Source organism: Charadrius vociferus, unplaced genomic scaffold (assembly GCF_000708025.1).
Source record: "Charadrius vociferus isolate BGI_N301 unplaced genomic scaffold, ASM70802v2 scaffold67, whole genome shotgun sequence".
NCBI lineage: Eukaryota > Metazoa > Chordata > Aves > Charadriiformes > Charadriidae > Charadrius > Charadrius vociferus.
Genome location: NW_009649485.1, coordinates 2,703,526 through 2,722,745, shown reverse-complemented (window position 1 = coordinate 2,722,745; position 19,220 = coordinate 2,703,526). Strand labels below are relative to the sequence as shown.

Here is a 19,220-nt window from a genome sequence, read left to right as displayed (position 1 = left end):
TCCACCGATGGCGTCAAACCTGTGACCATACACAAAGCCTGCAAATGTGAGATTGGTTCCCATATGTGGGAACCCAATTCCCATATGTGAATACGTGGTGGCACTTTACTTTAGCTGGATCCTACTTAATGTACAAAAATGGTTTCTGTACAAACGTGAGGAAGCTTGTGTGGGCATTTAACTTGGAATATACTGATTTCTGTTCTTTGTGGCAGTGGGAGATGTAGAGTCAACCAGGTTCATCCCAGAGCATCACGGAATCTGCATCAGATTTAGGAAAGGTAAACACTCTAAGAAGACATGCAAACCTGTTTCAACTCAAGCCCAGAATAAATATTCTGAGGGTAAAAATCCGCTGATCCTTTGATTTGGCCAATTTCATGGGTGTTCAACAGAATGCAACAGAAGCCAGGGACCGTTGGTTTTGCTAGTATTATCTTCTCGCTTGTTTGATTGCACCTAACTCATACATGCTACCCTGCCTACGTGAAATCCCTGCTGCAAACTGTAGTCTAGTTTTGGATACCTCAATCTGTCACTGCATGCTAGCATGATGCATAAAAGCCATTGACACCCATACTGTGCTCCTAGAGGGACTTCAAGCCAGTGAATCAAGCAGTGTTCCCCACTTAAAATGACATGTATTTAAGCTGAACTGATACAAACTTAGTTAAACTGTAACTAGAAAAAAACTAGCAGAATTAGTCTGCAAGTTCTTCGATTGCAAACCAGGTCAACATTTACAGCACTGATTAAAGGTATTGAACCACCTGCCAGTCTAATCTCTTATATACTCCATGACTTGGTGAAACTGAAATTCTGTGTTTGCAGTTAAGTTCTTACTTAAATTTCTGTCTTTCTCATCATGGCTTAAACGCTGGAATTCACTCTAATTCTGATTACATTTTATATTATTTTTAGTTTTAAGTCATATAAAAAGAAAAGTAGGTTCCACTTCATACGCATACAATCTTTTCATAAAGTACCTCTTACTGTCAGAAAGAATCCCAGAACGCATATTCAGCAGTCATGAGTGTCCGTGCCAGTTTTGCTGTAGTGCAAGTAAGCAAGCGTGTGCTTAGACTTACCGTCGATTAGCCCCTTTTCTTCACAGCATGTAAAGGATGCCTTTCTGGACAATTCCTTTGTTAACATGGATGACCTGATACTTTTATGAAAGCTGTTTCTATAAAAATTGCAAGTTCAAAAGCCTTATGCAAAATTAGAAATCAGAACTCTAGATAAAGCCATAAGTAACAACCTTTGTTAATTGACAAGAAATAAATGAATTTCCCTTCAGGTAAAATTTGAGTAGCAGAAGTGAATTGCAATTTCTATAACAGCAGAAAAAAAAAAAGGGTGTCGTGGGCAATTGATCTTACATCAGTGTAAAGTCAGGAGTAGTACAGAATTGCTAGGAGGGGAAGTCAGGAAAGTTACAAAAGGAGTAGTTACAAAAGGGCTATGGAATAAAATCCAATGTGTAAGATCGTTGTTTTTTAAATTACTGTTCTTCAAAGCATCAGATCTTTGCTTTTTATAGAACCTACAGCTCCAGATGCACAGCATCTCTTTGCAACCTGGAGGGCAGATTCACACCCTGTATTAGAAACTGAAGCACTTACTCTAAATTTTTCGGCAGAACTCTTTTTGTGCTATGTTTGCAGACACACATGGGGTTTTATGCTTTTTGCCAATAGACAGTCAGCAAATCTGTATTCGATCTGCGGTACATTATTGGGGTGTGGTGGGAGGATTGCCAGGAAGATACTAAAAACATTTCTGAAAACGAGTCTTACAGCTTGTGTTTTCTGGTGGCAGGACATACATAGTTCCTTCGAATGCATGTCAAAAGTTCAAAGCACTGTATAACTTTGAAAATTCAGGATGCGAGCAACCATGGCAAAGAAAATATTGAAATGAATGTGTGTGGTGAGAGGTTTGCATACTGAAATATGTTAATGATTTGAGATTATTACAGTACTCCTGTTATTTCACTTCTGTGATAATACTTGCCACCTACTTCATGAAAAATTCATGGTCCTGGCTTGTGAGATGGATTTCACTTAAATGCTGGTAAGAATGTCAGAAAGCTACTCACCTAGGGGGACAGCATGTGTTTTATAAACAACGGCTAAGTTCTTTGTTACTGAGTGCATGCAGAGTTGTGGAGGAACCAGTTTAAGGTTCATACCCTCTCGTATGATGTTGGAATGTTTCATTGCATTGTCATGTTGCGATGTAATAGTCTTGTGCATGACTGGTTGCATTAAATGAGATAAAAATTTTACTTAGTTTAACTTACGTCAAGTTAAGGTGAGGAAAAAATGTATACTTTCCTTGATGGATTTGTGATCCGTCTTATATTTTACTCATGTCTAATGGTGCGCAGAACCTGCTGTAAAGCATTTCTGAAAGTTTTGTAATAGTAAAAAGAAAAAAAACCACAGCATAATTAAATACCCAAAGTTATGATTTATTATTTTAAGTATCAATCTAGATATTTTATCTCTGTTTTCCTTTAGAAAATGTCATTCAAGAAGTGAGACATTCCTTATCTGAGGCTTATGAGATTGTATGTAATCTTTCCAATAGTACACTATGTAAGTAAGCAAAGTAAGTAGTTGCGGAGGCTGGAGGTAACTGGAAAATGTGATGATAATGACAGCTCTTGCAGTAATAGGTAAAATCTCATGCTTGTGATTCAGGCTGGGGAAACAATATTTTAAAAACCCCACAATTTTCCAGGGTATTGGGTTGAATTTTTAAAAAATTTGTGTCCTGCATGCAGACTTTTGCATACCTCCTATTAAGATTTATGTGAAATTTGCATGCTTAAGTGTTTACATCAGTTCAACTCTCCTCTTGATTTTAGCTTCAGTTGCAAATATTGGTGATAGGGTTGCAGTCTTGGAATACCACAGAGGATGAGCTCTTTGTCCCTACTGTGCATAGCAGATTGCCAATAAGGGGAATTATGCAGTGAGGCAGAGTTAACTGGTGAGTATAGTAAACATGCAGACTCTGACTTATCTGTCAGGGACTGCAAGGTTCAATGTCCGTGGCTGCTATAGATAGAACACTTTATTTCAGTTAAACCTGGACTGTGACGTACTAATTGCATGCATTATAGTAGCTGGATTGCCACTTTAAGGTTCAGATAGTGATAAGCATTTCAACACTGCAGAGATTACAGAAATTGCTGCAATTGTATAGACGAAGTGTATGATTGAAGAGAAAAACTTCGTATAAAATCAGTCCAATTCCATGAAAGCCGTTCTGGTTTCTGCAGAGGAGAAACATAGCGGTATCTGTAGCTGGCTGCAAATCTGTTCTCTTGTTAATGTGCCCTGGGAGGCTACCTGGTTGGTATAGAAGGCTTCAAGGATCTGCTGATAAATTAATTACACATGTACTCTGGTGAAGACACAACCTACAATGTAATCATGGGTCTACAAAAACCACTTGTGAGCGCTGTGACCTTAATTAGCTGTTGCCATGCTGGTGGAAGAGTCTGTATTTAGCTTGAAATGGTGAGTTGATGGGATCAGGGAGGGGATGTAGAAAGCCCACTGCAGTATGTCAAGCTACTGCAGAGTTGTAACAGCTTGCGAAGAGACATCTGTCCCTGCAGGATGGGACAGCTGGGTGCTGAGCAGGCTTGGCCCCAAGTGAAGTAAACGCTGTTGGCAGAGTGTCAAACTGCTACGTTGGTTCAGTGATGTGGGAAACAAAGGAAAAAAATGGGAACCGTATTTTGGTCAAAAGCTGGCAGAGTGGCATTAAGACCCAGAAGACAGACACATCGGTATTATTTTAAAGACCGCTGAAAGATCCTGGCATTTTTTACATAGAGCTCCAGATGTGAACCCATTTTGTACTGAAACATCTTCAAAAGATCCCTGGGACTTTGTCCGCTTCATTGTAGGAATGTATTGTTATTAAGGGTTTTAAATGTAAGAGAAGTGCCATAGAACACTTTGTTATGCCAAAATGCATTTCCTTGCTCATCTGCGGTCATTCTGAGGGAAGGCTGGTTATGGCTTTTCCTTTTGTCAAACTTGGTAGTGTTGTAAATCTTGCAGTTCTTGTTTGTTTATTTTGGTTTGTGAGCAGACAGTCGAATACTTTTTTGCAAGTTTGTTGACATTTTTCTTTCTTGCTCCTTTTGCCAAGCTTACGTAATTCTGTGCCTTCATGTGTTTGTATTTTGCTCTGCATTTCTTTTCCAGATGACTTTCTACTTATCTGTCTTCATGTTCCTACTCTTACTGGACACTTCATTCTCTCTTCTCACCTTGCTTTCTTTGGAAGGTCTCTTTTAACTGCCCTTTCTTGCTGTCTGATGGTATTACAGTACTCTCCTTGTTTTCTCCTCCTTCACGTGTTGCTGTTAGAAGTTGCACTCTTGTGTTTTTCCCCTTGCAAGCTATACTTTAATAATCTTGAGCAACAGATTGGGGCACTGGCAGGAATTTTGTAGGCACTCTGCAGGGAGGAGCACATAAAAGACATGAGCTCTGTTCATTCCAGCCTCTTGTTGACAGAAATTCTCGAAGCTAGGCTAACAGGCAGACACAATCACACAGATGAGTTTCAATACTGTGTCGAAGTATCTTCTGGAGAATGAATAACAAATAAAATGAACCTTCTCAAGGAAGAGAAGTCTTTTGAAAACCTATTCGCTGTCAATCTGTGAGACTTTTCAATGCTATTCCATGTCTGGTTTAGAGAAAGAAAGAATACATTTCTTACCAAATATGTATTACACTATAAGAAAATTCTGTGCTCATTACCAAAAATAAGGTTTGCTCAATAGTACTGAACAAGGGGCTAGAATTTGGCAGGTTATTGCTCTTCTCTACATGCCAAAGGGGATGTTACTGAAAGTCAAGGCTAAAGAATGCATACCTGCAATCTTGCTTCAGCTCAGGTAGGGAAGACATTTAGGGACGTTCCAATTTCATGTCTGTTAACACTATACATCTTGGCAATGTTAAGACCTTTATTTTAGTCAGCAGCTATAGTTTTATGTACTTCATTAGATGAAACCTGGAGCCAGCACTGAACTTGATTGTTTCAGCCATTCTGGTAAGACTGATCTACTTGATAGATCATGACGGGGCAGCCAGAGCCCACCCAAAGAGGATGTTTCATGGCCTTTTCCTGCCCCTGTACTTCAGGAAGCTACTGTAGGAAGAGCAGTTCCTTTCTTTCACTTCAGGAATATATACATATATATATATTCATATATATGCATATATTTACATGAATGGTAGAGGTCTTTCTAAAACCAGTTTTGTGGCTTTTATTCATATGAAGGGTGTTAACTGACATAGTGAAGGCTATGTCTGAAGGAAGCTGTGTCAGAAGGAAGGTGAAAACGTTTTAAGCTTTTTGGTCAAAAGGCAATTTACTAGCAAGTTTTAATATTAAATTGGAGCAAAATTCATAAATAATTATGCATTTAAATGCATAACAAAGAAATTTAAATACATTTAACCTAGCAGTGTATATTCCTCTTCTCACCTCTTTATAGAGCTATTTTATGTTTAATCTATTCTTGCAATAGAGAGGGAATATTGATCTTGCTAAATGAATTTGCTTTCCTAAAATACAGAAGCTCACTTGAAATTCCTTGAAAAAAGCAGAGACTCGTAAATAATGAATATACCTCAAATGGATGATGATTAGTTTTCTGTTCCATACAGCAAGTAATTCTTACAGCTCTATATTCATCAGTCTTTGCCTGAACTACGAAGTACTTTATATATAAACTGAGTATATCTATATTTTGCTTTGACTAGCATTTCCTGCCGTGAGGACAATTCAGTGCAAAAGTAGACTGAGATTTTTTTATTGCATTCTTGAATTTTGTGCTAGGTTCTTGTTGCTTTGCCCTGTTCTTCTCTTCACTAAAGAGCAGCAGTGGGAGCTCTTGACATCCATTACAGACTTTCATTGCTTTGAACATTTCTAGTGGCAGAAAATTGAAACCGACTTTTAACCGTTTCTTAGCCTCTACTGAAAGAAACTATATTTAAATAAAGGCTCTAAGAGTAATCTGAAAACCAGGACTGTAAAGCTGTGGTTCATATCCTTTGGTATTATCTGCTGTTCCTGCGACAGCATTGAAATAAAAAAATCCTCTTTTGTGCTAGCTTAAGTCAAATATCCATAATAGAAGGCCAGCTATGAAAATTAAGTTTGGTTTCTTGTGCAATCTTAATATTTAATTTAAAAGGAAACCTGTGTGTTGTATTACTCATTAAAGTACCTAAGAAGATAATTTTTTCCTAGCCAAAATCTAGGTAGAGATTGTATCTGCCACTTTTGTATATCACCGTGGTGGCTCAGTGGTGAGGAGAACCTGGGGGCTAGACTCCCCTTCCTGAAAAAGGAATTTGTCACCCATCCTGGAAAACCCCTCCCGCCATGCTGGCTCTCCCCTCGCAGTCCCCACTCCTTCCTGCGCCCTCTCTCCCCCTGCACAAGTACTGTGCTCCCACATTATCTTCAAAACTTCCCACCAGGGAAGTTGCTGCCTGATTTCCTTCCTGTCATTGCTGTATGTTTAGCTTCTATTCTTAGCTCCAGTTCCCATGTGAAATGGATGCAAGGTGTACTTCTCCTCGTTTCTTTTACGAGGTGTAGTCACTCACATACATACCTGTTCCGTGAAGTATCTTCTTTAGTTTATGGTGCAGTTTAAAACGCTTGGAAGTGTTGCACTGTTTGGATGCTGGCTGCCTTGGAGAAGACCTCTGACTTTCTGTGCTGGGCTTAAAAGAGACCGTGTTTGCTGGTCTTGTCTGGGGAATGGCATTCTACCATTGAGCTTTGCCAGCTCAATGAGAGCCAGATCCTTTGAGAAAAAGTGTTTCAGATTTCCTTATCTTGCTGAAATGAGGGAAGCATCTCGGGGCAGAAAAGTCCATGTAGGTAAGAAGCCCAGTTTTGACTGAGTTTGGATTCTGGGAACAAAGTTGCAGATGCATGTGATTGCATCTATGTACAGAGAAGAGAAGTAAAAAGAAGTATTTAAACTATATGTTTAACTTTAAAAGGGGATTTTCTTCTTTCTTCAGTAGTTAAATAGTGCTTTGTTTCTAAAGGTAACTTCACACAGGCACATCTGAACACCTGCACAAATGTTCATTAGCTACAAGAGTCCTGAACAGTGAATATGGGAGGGCTGTATCTGCAAAAACCCAGTTGCCATTAAAAGATAGATTTCCTCCTTTACTGTGAAGTTTCACCGAATTCAGTATTTTTATAAAAACTTACTATTTTAACTAGAAAGGCTGAGGATCTTAGTATCTCTAAAAAAACCTCCCCCAAAGCAGTAAAAACTCTCTTTATTGTATTGAATCCCAAACCCTTTTGAGAAGTGCTGAAGCACATGCCCAAATCCCATTAAAATAAACAGGTGCACAAATGTTTCCTTGAACAGGACACTGAACTCGATGTTCCCATAATAGTGGAATAAACTGCACATTCTCGTTGCTGCCAAGTGCACCCAAGGAGTCCTCATAGCTTTTATTTGAATGACTCAGTTCCATAAACTTCTCTTTTCCCTCTGTAACTTTTCATTCTGAAATAAAAAGTTCCAGAAGGCCTCTTGATCTAGGCATCCTGGTACTAATTTTCACTAATTCTTTTCTAACAAACATGTCTTGATCTGTTTTCTACCTTTTATGCTCACAGCTATTTTTCCTTCATTTTAATCCGCATGTCTTCCTTAAATCTCACTTTCCTCACTGTTTACACATTTTGTCACCGTCTCTTTCATTAGCCAAGGTGTTTCTCATTGCCAGATGCCTTCTTACCCAACTTTGCAAGCCAAGATGAAATATTTTTATGTTTCTGACTGTGATCCTCTTCTAGTTTTTTGGGTTTGTGGTTTGGTTTTTTTTTTTTTAATCCTTCTTTTCTAACTGTTGTAGAATTTATTTTTTTTCCCCTCATGGATAAACTCTGGTAATTTGTGAGAGCTCAGCGTGCACTTCTTCCAAGGGCACGAGGTTTTTATTTAAGGTTGGGATTTTTTTTTGCATCCTGTGGAAATTCTTAATGGTTTGTATATCTCATCAGATGTTAATTCTGCTGTGAAAATATTCCAGCAGTTAATTACAGCAGTGATTAGCAATTAGCGAGATGTGCCTCTCAGAGGCAGTACAGGCTGCCGTACTCATGCAGTACTCATACTGCAGGAGAGGTGCAGAAGCCAAATAAATGCCTTTGGAAATTCTGGGTAATTTGGAGCAGAGACCCAAATGGTCCTGGGAAGGGTCAGCACAATCCGCACAGGCTTTGTAGCTCCATCTCAGTAGCTGAAGAGAACAACTCCGGAGGGTAAGGAGGGAGCTGGAGGTAAGGTGAGGAAAGATCAGTTGCAGGCAAAGGTGGAAGGAGAAGATGCTGCTCATCCCAGAGTGATGGGTCAAGCAGCGGGACTTGAATAAAAAATGCATTGGGTTTTGCAGCTCAGCTTGGTGAGGCAGAGATCATCACGATATTCTTGTGTGAGGCTGGGCTGCAAAAGGGTCAGGAAACAATTCGTCTGTGTTATAAAACTACTACTTGAGTTATGATACAGGGTCCGTATAATTTGTCTTTCCATTCATAGTCCAACTGGGTTGTCTTTGGCTTTGCATTGTAATAATGGAAAATTACTGGAGGAACATCAAGTTCTTTTGTCAGTTCCCATCTTTTCTGGATTCTGTTGATGTGCCCAAACTGATTTGTAGGCGATGTTTCATTGTTCAGTTGCCATGTCAAACTTTGAATTGACTTTGAAAGTTTGAATACTTTCATTAAGTTGTCTGTCAGCTCCTGCTGACAGAAAGAGGTACGTAAGCTGCAGTCAGCAGTCCGTTCCCCTCGATGCTCATATTGGGTATCAAATAGCAAATCAAATGCGTATGTACTCAGCCTTCTGGAAAAGTATTTAATGTTTACTAAAGCATAATAGAAGAAATGTAGGCCAATTGCACAAAGAACAAATATTATGAAGCGCATAGAAAGAGCAACACAGATACTTCCCAGGTAATAGCAATTTTAAAAAAAAGAATCAAAACCCACAAAGAGAAATATAGAAACTGTGTTTTAAATAGGGGCATAGTAAAAAATCTTGGTTAAAGTAAATTGACTCCTACAGAGTACGTGTCAAATGTACCCTCCCAGCCCCTTCCACACAATTGCTTAATTTCTTCTCCTTCTGAAGGGTCTACAAGATTTGTCTCTCGGTCTGTTGGCCAGGAAGGACCCCTGATGTGTTTGTGCTGATGGTACTTAGTCTGGGCTTTTAAACATCTCTTAAAAGGCAATTGTTTCTGGAATGATCAGCCACATTTCCAAGCCTTAGCTTAAAAATTAGTATTTCAACCTAAAAACAGACTTCAGGATATTCTTCATGGTGCTATTTGGAGGGAATAAAAAAGTCTTCTTTATTAGTTTCCTATAATAGAAATGTAACGTAAAGCAGCCTATAATGTAAAGCAGCTCGTCTTCCAGCTTCATAACCAGCAGACTATCTCTCTGCAGTCATTATCAGGAAAAGAGAGTTTCCCTTTCTGTATTGAAAGGGAAAATCCAATTGCTGAGGCCCCCATCCGCACTCACATGTAATGATAGACATATTCAGGCATCATTTACTCTGGCGTGCATTTGCCACAGAAATATTAGGGACCTCTACAGCATTTCCATGGAAAGCTGTCTTTCGTCAATTCCTAGTCTTAGAGAGGAATGATTTAAGTGTGCAGTAGGATGAAACTTTTACTCTGTCTAAATGTTTAATCAGGATAACAACCCAGTCTGTTTTGCATTGTCTGCTCTTAAGTAGTACATGTTCAAAGAAAGCTGGCGGCAATATTGAATATTGAGATAGTATTGGAGACTTAGAAATTTTATGTTAATAATTTTACCCCCAAACACTGATACACATTTAATACATTTGGTAAAAGGCAAATTTATATATGGAAATCCAGAAGTAAACTGGTATTGCGCTACATGTCTTCACTCCGTGGATGTGTCCACACTGTAGAGCAGTCAAAGTTAAATCTCAGCTAAAAGCACCGATTTTCTATGACAGAGGGATTCAAAAGGCATTCACCCATCAAAGTGTTCCTGTTCCTCTCGTCCTAGAGAATGCCAACTCACCTGGTTTGGTGAAACAGACTATCCAGAGAATTTGGGGATCATTTTAGTTGTTACCATGAAGTATGAGATGGATGGCTGGAGTTGTTCCACTGTCAGTAGAAGGAAGCTGTATCTTGTAAAGAGGACAGACAGTGAATACTCCTACTAAAGGAAAATCTCTGACAGAAAAGGTTTTATAATTCACAGCTCGGTGTTTCCCTGATAGGGAGCAACTGTACAGGCAACTGTGAAGTAGTTTGTTGCATGAAAATCTTGTTCAACATTCCAGGAAATTCTCCGCTGGAATGGACAATGATATATATCCCTTAGTCTGGCGAGAGAGATTAGAAGCTTGCTGTAATTAAAGGTAACACAAAGCACCATCTGGAGTAATTAATTTTAAATATCAGATCTAATTATCTTTGAGGAAAACTTTTGTGCAGTTTGTTCAAGAAAAAATCCGAGCATTTCAGGGATGATGTGCGTGTAATTAAGCACATTTTAACTTACCTAAAATGATAAGCAGAGTCATTATTCAAATCTTTATGAAGTTTGCAAAGTGGGTTTTTGTAACTGTGCACTGCTTGATTACGGTACAGTCTATGCACTCAACTTTATAGTGTTCCATTCGTAGTGTAATGAAATCTCGTAACGCTTTTATCTGAAATCAAAGGGAATAAGTGTCCTTTTTGACTAAGTATTTCTTATCTGTACCATACTTTGCTGGGATGGAGAAAAAGTACAGCTGGCGCTCTCCTGTTCTTTTATGGAGGAATAATCTGAAGGCCTACATGTGAAAGCATTTCATCCCTAGCAGAAAAGAGGAGAGCTGACATTACAAAGCATGTTAAAAAATCCCTCTATTTTCCTTTAAAAAAGTAATCTGAAAACCATAAATATGTGTACTTGACAATATCTCTCTTCAAGCTGAAAATAAGACACAAAATTTGAAAATGACAAGTAAATTCAGCTAGCTAAAATAAGAGCCGAAAGAACTTTTCTCCACTTCCTTGTTTTTTTCTGAAGATGTTGAAAAGACTCCTGCTGAAATATTAAGCTCTGTGAGGTTCTGTTTTTTAGGTAATTGCTAAAATCTCCCAGGGTTTTTGGCATCCATGTAAAACACTTTATTTAAATAGAGAATACTGGTAGAGCTACTCTTATTTCATGAACATCCCGTATCTGAAAACATTCAGCATTTGATTAGATAATAATTCAGTAGTTTATCATCAAAAAAGGTGATGCTCTTGCCCAGGGAAGAATTTGATAAACTTTATTGTGATTTAAAGGTGTAATTTAAGGTCATATTAGCTAACCCAGGAAAACAAAACATTTTCAAAACTCTAATCCAGGTAAAGCATTACTATGATCAAAGGCACTTTCTTTTTTTTTTTTTTTTTTTTTTAATAAAGTCTAAAAAAGGTCATATTAAACTTGTTAGTGTTGTTTCCAGCAGACCTTTAAAACCTGGTTTGGATAGAAAAGCAGACAACGTGATACTCTCTATTGAGCCTATTTGTAAGCTCTGTATAGCTTCTAAAGTGTCCAGACACAACAGGATTTTCAGAGGTGGCCTTTTGCTTCAGTCTGTATAACTGATGTTTGATTGGTTCAGCTGCTCAAAAGGAAGATAGAAAAAAGTACAATCCACATCACAGTTACAAACTGATAAAAGTTCATTAAAACATAAATTAAATTCTTTTTCATAAGTTGCCTGGTAGGAATTAGGGAAAATAAGAATTATTTAGAGCAGTTTAAGGATGTACAATTAGAATGCCAAAATTTGATGTGAATTTGGGTTGAATTTATCAAGTTCCTTTTTTGGGAGGAGAAGAGTTTGACAAGAGATTCCTAAAATTGTAGACACACAGGTGAAGCAGTGTCCCAGTAGGGGCAAAGGGTAAATCATTCCCCCCAGCTGTGGGAAATCTGAGTTATTTCTCTCCTCTGCCTCAGGAAATGTAAACCTACTTTTCCTACATGCTATTTCATAGCTTATTTACTAGATTAAAGGGGACTTTAGAGTGATAGATGTGTATTATCTGGGGTTGATACTATTTTAAGTAAACAAAAAATTACTAGTATTAATCTGGATTATAGCTTTCTTACTTCTCGAGTGAATGCCACAACCCCTACAAATAGCGTCAGTTTCTCGCTGTCTTTTGCTTGATTTCAGTGGAAATAGAAAAGAAAGTAAGGAAAGAATCCCAGGAAATACAATCATGTGATTCTTTTAAAGGTTTTTACTTAAAGATAGGTAAATAGATTTATTTTAACATACCAATTGTTTGGCAAAAATCATGTATTTAATAGGCAGTATTTGCTCTATGAAATTTTGAATTTGGATCTTGGATTAGAACAGAAATAGATAGTAAGTTGTCAGGAATCCTATTTGCAACCCCCCTTATTTTCGTAGCTGAGATAATATTTCCTTTCCTTGAGGTCTGTTTTGTTCGGCACACTGTCCAACTAGAATTTCTTAAGCTTTTGGTGAAACCCACTCATCAGTAAGGTATTTTCCACTGGACTCCAAAATTTAAATATGTGTTTTACCAAACCACTAAATTAAATTCTGTATGCCAGCAGGAAACGCGATGCAAAGCTTTCATCATTCTTTTCCCCTTTAAAAAGTTTTTACTATCCCTGCACCCTAAATTGCATTAAGAGAGTAGGTATTTGATCAAACTGCATTATGGACAGAGTTCTATTGTTCTTCATTTTTTTCCCCGTTTGCAACCAGCGAATCCACTATTCAAACTGTTGTGCAGAGTTGTTTATGTCTCATGTTGGCATCATGACAATTGAACACATCACAGGCGTGTACGAGCCAGAGCTTGGGAGTCTGGGAACAATAGTGCTCTTCTGACTGCCAGAGTCGTCCTGCTCCCTAGAAACCTCACTGCTACGCCGTGCTTTCAAGGGTGATTTAGGTTTTGAACTGTTACAACAGATGAGTTAATCTGCTCACTAAAGAGGAAGAACAGCCCCAAAGTACATTTCTATACATTAAAGAATACTATGTCTTTTTGTGTTTCAATATTATTTTGCTTTCTGTGTTAAGGTTACTACAGTCTACCATATAGGTTATGTCAGAGAAAGGGCCCGGAAAGTAAACATTAATAGAAATGTCAGTAATGTGTAGCTGTTTAAATTATCAACACCTTTGTCGACTGGCCATTCTTCCACTGTGTCCGTGTGGCTACAGTACTTGGCTAGGGCCTAGGAAATTGAAATCCTCTTCTTTGTTCTTCACCTGAGTGGTTACATATGACGCAGGGATCGCTTTTCTCTTGTTTTACAGTTTTGCAAAATTGCCTTTCAGTGTCAGTGAGGTACCAGAGGCTAAATGAATGTGAAATATGTCTGATCTTTAGATTAAAGGTGGTGGAAAATGCAAAATTATAATGATTTTATCATCACAAAATCAGCTGAAAATATATAGACCCTGAGGTATCTGAAAACCATTATTCCAACGTATTTCATTTTCTGTACATGTGAACGCTTAACTCTTAGACTTATTGTTCTCCGTTGCTCTGTACGTGAAGTCATAGGTTGGATGGAATAAAAAAGGTGCATGTGTGAGAGAGGAGGAAAGAGCAAGTGTGTAACATGTACGTGCATTTGCTGAGTTTATGAAACACAGAAGACAAGAAGCAAAATGACAGTATGAGATCATTTTGGTAGAATGTGGTTTCTCTCCTAAGCTTTTTCTTTTGTTTTGCTTTATTTTACAGTTTGCCCAGCTGGTGTCTGTCTACAAAACTTTGGGTCCAGAGAAGTTTCCTTTAATTGAGCAAACATTCTATCCAAATCACAAGGAAATGGTACGTGCAAATACCAATATTAAATTTGCTTACTGTCTGTGTAAAACAGGAACTGTAAACACACAATTAAATCCCCCCATTTACTGTCTATTTTAAAAGCCATTTTGGAAGCTTTCAGAGGGGTGAGACTGGGTGACCGCTTGAAAGCACGGTCATGGTTAACGGGAAGATTTTCAGATGTGAGGGGAGTCATTTTTCAGCCAACCAACTTCAGGTCTTAAAGAGATTAAATGCTTATAAGACACAGAACAACTATTAAAGTGCAAGAGTTACTTTTATGGTTTGTTTTCAGCCTAGTCCTTTATGATGTTCCAAGTGTTCAGTATCTGTGTAGATGATGCGCAAGGCTATGTGCCTGACAGTGCAGAACTGTGAACTCCTCTGAGATCAGAGTGGTTATGACTTGCGATCTTTGTGTACCTGTGCTGACATTGATTCCCAGTCCTTTACAGACATAAATGCATTCATAAAAATAACACTTAGGACCTTTACTTACGACATGTCTTACGCTGCAGGCATTTTTTTCTTACTTCTCATATGGTTTCTGAACAGAAATTCTTTCCTGGGTATGTTTTTCTAGAGGAAATACTTTCGGCACTGAGAGGAGCTGGAGGGCGGCTGTTTGCTGATTGAGTAGACTGGCAGAGAGACATCAATTATTTTTAGAATGTAACCCATTCGGCGTATGTCACACAGCTGTGATTCAAGTGCCATTGCAAGGTCATGGTGAATGTATGAGTTAGCTGTTTATGTAATGTCCCCAAGCCGTAATTGCTGGGTCTGTCTTGAGACTCTGGCTAGCACTTCGTTACCATAGGGGCCATCTAAGATAAGCCTCAGTGACAGCAGTTGACTAAGATTTCTTCTGAAGTTGTCTTTCTCCCACATCTCTCTCATCTTTTGGTGACAAAAGCAACATGGTGCAGTTCTGCTGTGCGTTTTGATGTGTTGCACAAGTGGCAGGATGGCTCTTCATACTGCTTTGCCACTTCTCTCAGGTTTCTTTGGATTATTAACTCACAGATGTTTCCACTTCTTTTGTCACATACGACACTTCTGAAAAGAGCTTTCACCACAGAGCTTTTTCTGTCTTTAGTAAATTTGCTACACAGAAGTTTTGTAGAGCCAAAGGAGAATGGTACTGTTTGGGAGCAGCAGATCTAAATATTGTGCCAGACGGTCAAATCTTTTCAGAATGAAAGGGGGTTTTGTTGATGGCCTTGTCAGGAAAATGTACAACTTTATAAAATTTTATTTTATTTTTTTATGCGGAGGAAGTGCATCCCACTTGGGGATTCATTCGTAACAGGTGGAGAAGTAGAACCACATCTCCTGTTTTGCAATATGCTTTTTAAAATGGTAATAAGTTTTATATCTCTATTTTCCTGAGACTGTCCAAGATTGAAGCTGGTTTATAATTTCCTGCACACAATTTATGATTCTTTCTTCATTATTTTATCAGCTATTATTCAGGCTCCCCAGGGAAGCGGTCACAGCTCCAAGCCTGTCAGAGTTCAAGGAGGGTCTGGACAACCCTCTTACTCATAGGGTTTAGTTTTAGGTAGTGCTGTGAGGAGCAGGGAGTTGGACTTGATGATCCATATGGCTCCCTTCCAACTGGAGATATTCTGCGATGCTATGATTTTATTGAAAAGGAGGCCTTTTAACGCATTGCTAAATTGCAGCATATAGAAACAGAGACAATATCCTGTAATTCTGGGACAAGAATTAATGTGTTAGCTTTTAATTTTTACATAGTACGACTCTGTAGATGGTCTACCAGTTGAGTTGCAAACTGCTGTCTTGAACAACTGATTGAATTCATATTCAGTAACAGAACACAAACAAGAAAATGTGTGCGTGTACTTATAAGGCATATTCTGCTTAAAAGGATAACAAATACTTGAGTATTTTTCCCCCTTTGTTCCTCTACATTGCTCATTAATGTCTGAACTGAGAAGTTATTTGTCTTTTGTTTGAACTTTTGCATGTTAATGTTCTCCACAGCTGAGTAATTTTTTACACGTTTATACGTAATGAAAGTTAATCTGGAGAAAATGAATGCATTTCAGTATTGCATTGCCGTGCATGGTTTAGAGGTGCTGTAATAACTGATTGTGACGAAGCTCACTTATTTGTTTTTTCCTTCTGAAGAAATTATTTGGAACTTTGTGGCTTGAAAAATAATCAGGCAACTTGGTACAAGATAACCTTTTATTCCAGTTCCTAAAATGGGTTGTAAGATGAGCTGAATATCAGAGTCTTCTAGTTGATGAATTGAAATCATGTGATACTATTTATATTTTTTATTTTTTTAACACTGTTCATTAATAGCTGGCCTCATTTGCATTTACTTTTACAGAATTTGGTATTTACAGTTTAAAATAATTTTTGTAGTTCCTTTCGTGTTCTTCCCTTCTTATTCTCCAAATCATGACCTAGAGGTCTCTCCCTCTCCTCCTGTGCAAACCAGTTGGGGTGGGGGGGAGTGGGGGAAACTCCAAATCTCTGTGCATTGAGTTTTCAGCTGAGTGTGCCAGAGGTACGGTTGTGCTTCTGTTTCTTTGGCTTCTTTCATACTATGGTGATCATTTGTACTGAGTCTTTAGACAGTAATAAAAGGTAAATAAACAAAGATGCCATTTTTTTTGTGTAAAAATGGAGCTGTTTTAATGAAACACTTTTTGAAACAGAAACATTCATCTCAGACTGATTAAAACTATACAAAACGCTGTGAGGCTTTTTGAACTCATTGCTAGTTGAGTCATATCTACAGCCTTTCCCTCAGTAATTAGTCCCCTTTATTTCACTACATTCACACCTCTTATGTTCTCCGTCATGAAGAAAAACCCCACAGCTTTTTCAACATAATTGTTGAACACTATAATTAAAATGTAGCTGGAACTTTGAGAAAAAGCCAGCAATGTTCAGGGTTTGTTTTTTTTCCACCGTTCACCCGTACAGTCTCCCTTCTCTGTTCTTTTCCGTACTAAGTCATGTGAGTCATTTTCAAATTAAAATCAAATGTTGTACCAGGCTATATTTCTGCTCTAACCTGTCATTTAGCACATACACAGTTTCAAGAAGTAAAAAGAAAATGTTGTAAAAATAATCTACTGCTGATAATATATCAATGCCGCTAAGTAAAAATCTTGATAGGAAAATAACGTATTCGGAATGCCGCATTGTAGTTAATCCTTTTCATAATCTTTATCAGTGCTGAATCTCAGGGAAAATAAAAACTCATTCTGAGAGGGATTTTTGTAAAGCTTTTCTTCTTATATTTATTGATATGAGGAAAAAAAATAATCTTTGTACCATCCATTGTGGGAACTTTGGCCAGATTTATGCTCAGACAGAAATCAAAGTGGATGGCCCTTAATTTTGAAACACCCCATGTGGGATGTTTTATGGCAGGTCAAATATAAAATGTTTTTAAAACTAATTCATATTACCATTTGTTCATAAATACCAAAGAAAACATTTATTTTTACAGGGTTCATGGAGAAGGCAGTCTGAGTTGGGTTGGTTGAGTTTAAGGTCTAATTTACTATAAAACTGAAACAGACACAGAACTATGTTGAGTTAAAAAGCAGAAAATATCTGTTTGCTGCACAGTGCTATTCAAAAGACACCATTACATCAAAATGGATTTGGAAACAAATGCTACACTGTACATGTATTGAATATTAATTACCCATGTGCCTGGTTCAGACTTTGTATGGTTATTAAGCTCTTGCAGGCTTGTCTGGGAATTGTTTTGGTTTGATTTGAGGAAATAAGGCTTTTTTTTTTTTAAGTCTTTCTGTAAATTAATATAAATGCACAGCGGTGACAGTAGATAGCACTGTCAATATTGTCTCTGCAATATCAATTTCTTTTTGGAAGCAATCTAGCCTTTTTATTTCATTTATGGAAGTAGCTGTAATAAGTCTATGGCCAAATTAGTGTTAGGTAGTTTTTTGTTTGTCTTTAGCAAAGCAGAAAACAAACTAGGCTTTACATTTGGCAGCACAAATAATGGTGTTTTAATTTAGGAGTGTAAATTAAAACAACAAAACTGATTTACAGTAAATAAAAAGTGAAACATTGACTGTTAAGGGATATATATTCCTCAAAGGGATAACGGCGTGCCTTCCTGTTGGCCTTGCACCATTTGCACTCCATTGGAATAGTACAAGTTTAGCCGTAAAAAAAGTAAGTAAGAATATTTATTCTCCCAAGAGTGTTTTCAAACCTGTCCTTTAAATATGGATTCATGCAATTGTTAAAGTAAACATTAGAAACAGGAACAGAATATGTCACAAAAATCATTTATACAGGGTTTTTTTTCAAGTATACATTATGTTTCCAATACGACATATCTCAGGGGGTGACAAGATACATGGGACATGCTGAATTTTATGTCCAAACTACTACTTCACCAAATTGAATGGAATTAGAGATGCCTATACACTTAAAGATACGCATATTTTCTTTGCAAGTTGAAGTCCCAATGGTTTTAGAAGGACTCTGTAGCAAACAGATTAAAGGAACTTTTGTAAAAGTGGCCCCTTGAACCAAGAGGCAGTGACAGCTGTGGTCACTGATGAGCCCGTAGGCTGCAAGCATCACACTCCGGCTAGCAGGCATGAGTAAAGCGTTGGTGGTCAACCTTGAAATGGACCTGATTGACCCAAATGAGAACAGAACTGTCTAAGTCTCTGCCTGTTGTTCTAAATTCTTGTATGAGGAATACATGAGAGTAATTCCTAGCCAAAATTGGAATGAAGTGATGGAAACCCAATGAGAAAATTGGAGAGAGTAAAATATGTCAGAAATGGCAGCTATTAGAGATTCATCTCCTGCGTGACGGTTCTCATCCAGTTTCTAGAACGTAAGCATTTGGACAACTGTCTAAACTTTGGCATTTACTGAAATAATTTCTGAAGTTTTACCACTGTGAACTGAATTCCTTTTGTAAACTTAAATATGTGTGAGATTAGTTACTAGCTACAGTAATCAATTCATAAAAGTTAAGACACTAATAAAACTAAAATGCAAAATACGTTGTAACACTTCTCTAGTATAAGTTCATGAGTTTACCGAATCCATTATGACCAAGTGTGATGGGCTTTCACAAATGAAAAATCATTAATGTAAATTTCAACTATGAAATATGGTCAAATATTTGAGAGCTTTGTAGAAATCACTTGCAGTCTAAGTTATTCAATATCTATTGCATGTATTTTTACATGAGTTTCTAAAGCCAAGGCG

The 19,220-nt window shown here is 37.7% G+C and overlaps 1 protein-coding gene across 1 annotated transcript in view; it reads left to right on the top strand.

The window, feature by feature from the left end:
• Positions 1–19,220, top strand: part of SYN2 (synapsin II) — a 181,230-nt gene that overhangs the window by 73,710 nt on the left and 88,300 nt on the right. The window contains exon 5 of the mRNA XM_009889959.1: positions 13,875–13,964. Within this exon, the coding sequence (XP_009888261.1) occupies positions 13,875–13,964 (90 nt within the window). The remainder of the gene's footprint in view (positions 1–13,874; positions 13,965–19,220) is intronic.